Raw genomic sequence first — 9,103 nt, 5'->3', positions numbered from 1 at the left:
AAGTGGGACCCACAGAAGGGTGGGGCTTGTGGTTGTTAATCTCACCCAGCGTTTTTTACAGGGTCCCCTCTCCCTTGGCTTATAGGGCTGTCAACGGGTCTGGTTTGTATTGGGTACCCGGGTCAACCCGAACTCGAATTCCTGAGTATGGAGATGAAAAGAGCCAACTGAATAATATGGGGGTCGATCCCAACCTGACCAAAGCAATATGCTGTTTGGGTCATGAATTTTGTCAAGTACTCAACCTAACCAATTTTTTTGTTCAGGGTTTCTAACCAGACCCAACCATTTATTTACATTTTTAATAAAAATAAATTTCAAAATTTATGCAGGTCTAGGTTTTAGATTCTATTTTCGTGACCCAATGAAACCCAAAGCCGATTATTACTTATATGAGCAGGTCCGGATCTACCCTGCCAGTTCACAGCCCTACCTTCGTTTGACCTCTTACTCCCGTCTTACCACCCTTAGTTGGGCATCTAGAATCCCATCTATCTCTCTCTCTCTCTCTCTCTCTCTCTCTCTCTCTCTCTCTCTCTCTGCTCCAAGCCAACCACCAGGAAGATTGGGAGACAAGAGGTGGTGGTTAGTCTCGTGCCAACCAACAAAGGCGAGTGCACAAGTAGACAACAAAAGAGCTAGCCCGACTGACTCTCTCTCTCTCTCTCTCTCTCTCTCTCTCTCTCTCTCTAGACCCAATTTGCCTGACCCGCCCAATGGACTTGTATCGGGTTGGTTGGGCGGTTGTCATCAAGATTTCACAGCGCGAGCTGGACCCGATCCATTTGACCAGCCCAATGAACTTGTATCGGGTTGGTTGGGTGGTTATGGGTAAGTTTTCATAGCCGGAACCGGACAAATGTGAGTTCGGACTCTTAACAGTCCTGCCTAATGGGGCTTGGCCAGCCCGATATCCACCCCGTGATACCTCAAAACACAATTTTTGTGTTTTCAAATCAACACCGTTCACAGCCTCCATCTTTGTGTAATGATGACATCATCACGTTTCAGTTGGCCCACTGTTTGCACAATGAATGGTGGCGATGAAGGTTATGGACGGCGGTGATTTCAAAACACAAAAAGTCTACGTTTTGACACATCACCTGATCCAATCTCGCAGCAAACCCACACACGATCACACTTTGGCTGATACTTTTCTTTCCTTTTCCTCGCAAATCTGGTAATCTTTGAAAGAGACCAGTCAAACCTAACCTTCTAAATTTCAGAACCACCACCTCCAGCTTCTACCCACCCAGAGAGGTCGGCCCCTCCTTGCCCAAGGATAACAAACCAACCCTATAAATTACATGCTTCTGTTCTGTTTAACGCAGGCTGAAAGAAGGAAGGAGAACCAACAACACAATATAATTATCCGTCTGTTTCTTTTTAAGTCATGGCAATGGCAGCTGCAGAAGGTGAAAGAGGCAAAGTGTGCGTTACGGGTGGCGCAGGTTACGTGGCCTCATGGCTCGTGATGAGATTGCTGCAGCGCGGCTACTCCGTCAGAGCCACAATAAGATCCAACCCTCGTAAAAATTAAAAAATCTTTGAAAGATTATTGAATTCACCAATCTTCTAATTCGGTTATCCACCTGAGCTGATGGTTTTATTTTTCTCGCAGAGTTCCGTGAAGAGACAGGTCACCTGGAAAGCCTCGAGGGCGCAAAAGAGAGACTCGAAATCGTTGATGCAGATCTCAGCAAACCCGGAAGTTACGATGCAGCTGTTGAAGGTTGCGTCGGAGTCTTTCACGTTGCCCACCCTACCAATTTCGATGCACCAGATCCAGAGGTAATCGATCATCTATCCTTACATTGAAGAAAAAAAAATGTAGTAATTTGATTTATCAACTTTGCTCTCATAAAAAATAATAGTGGTAACTAAACAAAAAACTTTTGAGAAGGTATATATATATATATTAAAAATAATAATGGTCCTGCCGTAGAACCAAGTCATAAAGCCAGCAGTGGAGGGGGCACTGGGCATCCTGGAAGCTTGCTGCAAATCTAAAACGGTGAAGCGGGTGGTTTACACTTCTTCTGCGAGCGCAGTGGCTTTCAGCGGTCGTCCTCTGGAGGTTATAGACGAGAGCGTGTGGAGCGACGTCGACTACTGCAGGAAGCTAGAGGGCGCTGGTTCCACCTACTTCATCTCCAAGACTCTTGCAGAGAAAGCGGTTCTCGACTTCTCGGAGAAGTATAAGTTAGAGGTTGTGACAGTGCTTCCGTCCTCTGTGCTCGGTCCGTTCCTTACGCCCAACTTCCCTCCCAGCTTCCTAACCACCTTGGCGTTGATTATGGGTACGTACCCGCCGGTTCCTTGCCCTTCTCTTTCCTTCTTTTTCTCGTCCTCAATGATTCCAAAACTGTTTGAGGTTTAAATTGTGATTCACTGCAATTCAACATATAAGACTCAAGCTATTTAAGAATTTTTAAAAATTCTTTAAAAATAAAAATACACCTAAACTATTAAAAAAGTAAAAAAAATATAATTAGCATGCACTTTTAATATTTACTCACAAACGTTTGTGAACCAAATTGCAAGGCTTTAATGGCCTCTTTTGTATTAGGGATGTTAACACGTCAGATGTAACCCTATATCCAACCCGAATTCAAATCTGATGAGTTATTAAAAATGGATTTGGGTTTAGTATTGAGTTTTGCATTAAAACCCGATTCCAAAATCAGACTAAGACCCAAATCCGATTAAGTGTATTTTTTTTGGGCTGGATCCAGATTCGAAGCCGTTTATATCAGATCTAATCAAGACAGATTCTATAATGCCTAAATCCCACCTGTTGACATCCCTACTTTGGCTCAAAGACTGCAGAAAGAGTAGGCCTAAGCAAAACGTTGCTTTTGAAAATAAGGATAGACTAAAATTTCAAAATGCAAGGGCTTTGGGTTTCTCAAACAACGTTTCATTTGGATTGGGCTTCTTATTTTGGATTTTGAAATTAAAGTTTTTTTTTTGAAACACGGTTTTTAAAAATAAAGTATTTAAAGCCACCACTTGGAAGTGGCTACAGCGGCAACCACCAATAGAATTTATCCATTTGAGAGGTCTCTACAGGTTGCACCGATTCTATCGGTAGAGACGAGTCCCAATGTGATTATTCTCTCTCTACATAAATAACTAAATTAATATGCAATTCTCGGTGGTAGCGGTTCCTATTAAATGCAAGCAAAAAAATGCTCTCTCTCTCTCTCTCTCTCTCTCTCTCTATATATATATATATATATATATATATATATATATATATATATATATATATATATATATATATATATATATATATATATATATATATATATATATATATATATATATATACACAACGATTGTATTACTGAGTGGGACTTGTTGAACGGGAGCAATTCAGGCCTAGCCAGACTTTATCCAAATTAATTGAAGTCTGAAACTTTATCCAAATTAATTGAAGTCTGAAACTTGTGCTTAACATGGGTCAGTGGACCTAAAATGATTTGTATGGCTGTCAATGGGTTAGGTTTGTCCCAAGTATTTAACTCAACAAAAATCTGGATCCAAGTATAGGGAAAAAATGATGACCAAAATGTTATTTGGGTTTACCCAAACACACCCAAGTGACATGTGGGTCAACTTTGCACTATGAGTTTTCTCAGATATCCGATCTGACCCACCTGACTCGAGCATAATAGTTAAAAACATAAAAGATACCCTCGAATTATGTTGGTCATGTGTGGGATTCAAATTTCGGAATCCACATGACCCAAAACTGGGTGTTTGTTCCTTGGATGGATTTGGATGCACCATGATGAGTCCCATGCCTGACTGGTTGACAACTTGCATGTGAATCTTGGGCATGATCAACCAATGGGTTCATGAGATCAGTTTGGTAAACTTTATTGTTTTCTTACATTAATTTTGCCATCACGTAGAGAAAGCGGAAACAGGATTTCAACAATATAACCACAGAAAGGGTCAACCGAGTTAGAACCCAAAGAGAACAAAAACAAAAAAAACAAAAAACAAAACTAAAGCAAAACAAACAAAAAACAAGTGGCTCACGCAGGAGCTGCAAAACCAATAAGGTCGGGAGGGAGTAGGGATGGCAGTGGACCGGGGGAAAGCCGGCCCCTGCCCCGCCTCACCCCGTTTGGACCGGGGATGAAGGATATGAAATGGGGATGGAGGCGGGGACGAAGGTTAAAATCCATCCCCATTCAAAGATGGAGGTAGGAATGGACGTATACTTTTTCCCGCCCCGCCCCGACCCGTCCCCATCACTTTCCCCCGCAATATCCCCGTCCCATCCCTGTTTGAACCGGGGATGGAGGACATGAAACGGGGATGAAGGTGGGGGTGGAGGTTAAAATCCATCCCCGCCGGGGATGGAGGTTCTAATCTTGAGGCGGGGCGGGGGTGGAGACCTTGTCCCCCTCCCCGCCCCACTGCCATCCCTAGGAGGAGGACAGCAGGATATATATATATATATATATATATATATATATATATATATATATATATATATATATATATATATATATAGATAGAGAGAGAGAGAGAGAGAGTTTGAACATTTAATAGGAACACCATCCACCGGTAGAGGTTTTAAACGCCTAACAAGTGGGGCTTTCTAATTGATGGTGGCCGCTGGCATTTCTCTGGAACTGAAAACCTAACGAACGTTTCATTTAGATTGATTTATTACTTTCCTTTTCAAAACAAAGCAATAAATTAATTTCTAAACATACAAAGAATAAAAGGAGACCTAAATTCGACCTGTTCAAACCGAGTTTTCATCAAGTTTGTGTTGATAACGAGTAAAGCAACACAATGACTCGGTTGGGCCTCCATTCAAACCGAGTCATCAAGTTGGCCGGTTCAAACCAACAAGTATGCCAATCATGTTTTCCCCCCTCTTTCTAGATATCGATCTCTTCTTCCCTTAGTTACATACAGTGTGACAAATATCACGAGATTTATGAAAATGCCTGAAAGTTTAACACGGCAACTTCTCGCGAGATTTACAAAATATTGCGAGATTTATGAAAAAACATAAATACCGCGATTTAAACGTGATATTTACGTTTTAAACGGCTATTTATCATGAAAAAATCATGTATTTTTTATTTTTAAATATTTTTTATTAATATTTTCTTATAAAATATTTTATATATTTTTTAATTAATTTTTTATTGCCGAGATCTGGGCAAAAAAAATGCAAGATTTATGGATTTTTTTCAATTTCTCACGAATTTTTTAAAAACGAGAAATTGCCAATAAAAATGTGTCACTATGGTTACATATGCATATGTATGTGGACATCCCTGCCTTTGAGGAATATTGTTAGCTAACCATATGAATTGAAGCTTCTTCCCGTATGACTGCAGGCAATCAGGATCACTGCAAACTTCTGAAACAGATGCAGTTTGTCCACATAGACGACTTGGCATCCGCCCACATATTCCTCTTCGAGTGTGCACAGGCGAAGGGCAGATACATTTGCTCGTCCCACGACTCCACCATTCACCAGTTGGTTGCTCTCCTCTCCCACAAATTCCCGGAATTCCATATTCCTAAAGATCAGTAAGCATCCGCAGAGTTATAACATCCTCCTCTTCTCTTCGCCAATACCAAGCTAATGAATTGATTGATCAAACATGTCAATGGTAACTGGTCACGTGGGAACATCCCAAATTGTGGAGGGCAGATCAGGTCCAGTCACATTGCACACTCTGCTGCACCGGCAGCAGTGGCGTAGCTAGGATTCATGTGAGGGGGGGGGGGGGGGGGGGGGGGGGGGTGGTGGGGGGTGGGGCGGGCAAACAGGGGTGTAGCAAAAAAAAAAAATGGTGTGATAGTCGGGGTTCGGGGGCAGCGCCCGGAATTTTTTTTTTTTTGAGATAAAATAAAAAATGGCTACTATTATTAATAAAAATCTATTTCATATGGACAAATCAAACTATTTGCTGCAGTCAGGGCTGGGCTAGGACTGGGCTTTTAAAAAAATATATATTTTTTAACTGTTTCGAGAGACCCCCCCCTATCTCCGCCTCTGACTAAAAGCAAATCAGGTCATGCTGAACATGAGAGTTTTTGCTCATGCCGGCCGTCCGTTTTATGCTAAAAAGTCAACAAAACAGTTATATGCTACGTGGCATTCATCTAAAATGTAAACAGACGGCCACGATGTCGGCATGAGAAAAAACGCTCATGTTCAGCATGACCTGATCTGCTTCCCATTGCACCTGACAGCCCTCCATCTCTGAGGGTACAGCCCAATGTTGTCATTATGAGTGAGTATCGGCCTTTACATATCATATCCGCAGAAAATCGATACACATCATCTCTCCGAATCAGCTATTTTTTAATAAATATAAAAAAAACTATTTTTTTAATATTATTTTAATGATTTTAACATGTGTCATCTTCTGATTGACACATAATGTTTTTTTTTTTGCCGATACAGAACAATTCACTTGGGTATTGGCCTTGAAACGATTCAAGGCAGATACCGGTACTGACAATATTGGTACAGCCTATCAGCTGTGGGGCCCAACAAAAGATGAAGGGTGGATCAGATGCAGCAGCACACTAAAGTGCACAATGTGATTGCACCTGATCCGCCATCCAACTTGTGCACTTAGCCCCAGATGGACCAACATCCAAACTGGTTGAATTCCCACGTGATTACTGGCTAAGAACTCGGTTTACCCCATGTTGAGATCTCATTGATGCAAGTTGTTTTAATCAAATCTGACATCAAAGATGTGATATATATGGTTCATTTAGTGAATATTGGCATTTAAATCGTCAAAAGTCAGGATTTTTTAGTGATTCAAAAATCAATTACTATGAAAATGCTTAATTTGTTGATTTAAAACCGATTTATTTATTTTGAAATAAAATAAATATCCAAGTCTGTTAATAGGCCGTAGGATAAAATTAAATGCATAGTTTATTGGATATCAATACATTAATAGCATCATTTATTGGACACTAATCCGTTACTAACATAATACATTGAAAATAAATCATCCAAGTTTATTAATAGTTTTATATTCTTTATTTTATATTCATTTAAGCATAAGGATATGAAAAAGGAATTCTATCCTAACATACATTTGGATAATTGAAAACAAAATTCGATATGCATTTGAATTATGATATTTTGTTGGATAAGGCTATGATTTACCAAGATATAAATGGTTATGTTTTTGTAAAATAACCTTTTTTTTTCCTCACCTTTTTACAGATTCCTACAAGGGTTGGAGGAAGAAAAGCCAGTGCATCTCTCTTCACAAAAGCTATTGAGTTTGGGATTCAAGTACAAGTATGGACTCGAAGAAATGTACGAAGGAGCTATCAAAGACTGCCAAAGCAAGGGTTTTATTTGATTCAACTCTACTTTCATGTATTGGAGATGGTCTACTTTAAACAAACAAATGAAAAAAAAAACTCTCATTGCTAATGACGTTTTTGGTGAATACTTAATGAGAATTAAGTTTCGGTTTTGCAGCCCGAACATCACTCAATACATTTCCAAGTCTAAGGCTAGAAAGAACAAATACGCAGTACATTTAATGAATCACCAATATTTCGGAAGGCCATTATTTTTCTGTTGAAAATGTGATATTTAAAAGAAAATTGCCTAATTTAAAAATATCTTGTTGTCAGCATGATTTGATGTGATATTAACGTATTAAATTGGATTCTTTTCAAATTTTTTGGTTATTTATATGTTCATTATTGTTTTACATAATATTATTAGAAAGTTTCAAAAACACACTAAGCTCTCAGCGATAATGAAAAAACAGACCCAACTTTTCAATATTGTTAAAAACACAGCTAATTTTATCATTTTTAATTAAAAATCCCAAGGTTTACTTTCATCAAAGTTGCCATTAAATGTGTGCAACAATTACCAAAACATAGTTGTGTTTTGATTATTGCCAAATCTTTAAGTGTGTTTTGAAATTTTTTCTAAGCAAAAAATATTGCTTTGAGGGTAAAATAGCACTTTTATCTTATTAACTCAACTTGAGCTAAATATAACCCAATTTAAATTGACGGAAGTGTGTTTTTAAATAAAGGAGCATAAATTTAGGTGTGTTTATCAATATAAAAAACTTATGTGTTTCATATTATTGTGAAAACCCTAGATTGCATGATGTAAGTGTAAAAAAAAGGAGTCTTGAGCCTAAGGGGGTTGGCGTAGTGGGGTGAGGCCTTGACCATTAGATGGGTGGTCAAGGTTTGATTCCCATGAGCATCTTCTCTTTGCACAGACTGACACCGAACATAGGCCCAGGTGGTGGGGGCCCTAGCTTTGGAGTTTTATGTCAGCGGCACGACGACCATAGGTATGGTAGGCTGAGCCAGCACAACCAGGTTTTCATCTTAGGTGTGGTTTCTTTGAGTTATAAATCCAAAAGTAAAAAAAAATAGTTTTTAGTAAACGCTGCTAAATCCCTTTGTGGTTGATGCACAACACACAACCGGGTGTTCACCCTCTTGCACCTTTTCCTATATACTTTCTACAATTTATATATGTTGATATTGTTTTTTAGATAGGCAAGCTTGGGTTAAGCGGACCCTTACCAGTTATTCAAGATACCATTAGATTTTGAACCTGCAACTTCCCACCACCAACCAACCGGGTTGGTATGTATTGATATACTTACTATCTTCAAGATAGAAGGATGGCGGTGTACCCCAATAATTTGCGTTGAAAACTTGTTAAAAATTACATAGAGGTTTTGTTGATTTCATTGTCATTTTTGAGTTTCCAAGATATTTTGTAATAATGTCCCCACCACGAGAGAGAGAGAGAGAGAGAGAGAGAGAGAGAGAGAGAGAGAGAGAGAGAGAGAGAGAGAGAGAGAGAGAGAGAGAGAGAGATTTACAACCAAAAACATGATTTTGTAAATTCAAGATCTCAAGCCTAGAGACACGTTCTTAAGATCACTATCTTTAAAACTTTAATCGCCTTAGTTCAGAATTTTCGAAGATGCAAACTACTATTTGTGTGACTGAGACTTCGCAATACAACTAGCTTGGACCTTAAGAGAGGCGCAAACAAGAGCAAATATGTCAGAAATAAGAAAAATTTGAGATT

The 9,103-nt window shown here is 39.2% G+C and overlaps 1 protein-coding gene across 1 annotated transcript; it reads left to right on the top strand.

The window, feature by feature from the left end:
* Positions 1–2,233: 2,233 nt before the first annotated feature.
* On the top strand, positions 2,234–7,396 carry LOC149828435 (dihydroflavonol 4-reductase-like). The gene is made up of 3 exons (XM_090016845.1): positions 2,234–2,300; positions 5,376–5,571; positions 7,241–7,396. Exons 1-3 carry the CDS (start codon positions 2,297–2,299, stop codon positions 7,380–7,382), a joined length of 342 nt encoding a protein of 113 aa, XP_089872971.1. The 5' UTR covers positions 2,234–2,296; the 3' UTR covers positions 7,383–7,396.
* The last annotated feature ends 1,707 nt before the right edge of the window (positions 7,397–9,103 follow it).

This window comes from Nuphar pumila, chromosome 9 (genome assembly GCF_984573655.1).
Source record: "Nuphar pumila chromosome 9, dmNupPumi1.hap1.1, whole genome shotgun sequence".
In the NCBI taxonomy this organism is placed as follows: domain Eukaryota; kingdom Viridiplantae; phylum Streptophyta; class Magnoliopsida; order Nymphaeales; family Nymphaeaceae; genus Nuphar; species Nuphar pumila.
Note: the sequence above shows the minus strand (reverse complement) of the source record. Positions and strands in the feature narration are given on the sequence as shown.

Coding starts and splice junctions, on each gene's coding strand:
- LOC149828435 (XM_090016845.1), top strand. Junction 5,572..7,240: donor TTCCATATTCCTAAAGATCA/GTAAGCATCCGC, acceptor ACCTTTTTACAG/ATTCCTACAAGGGTTGGAGG.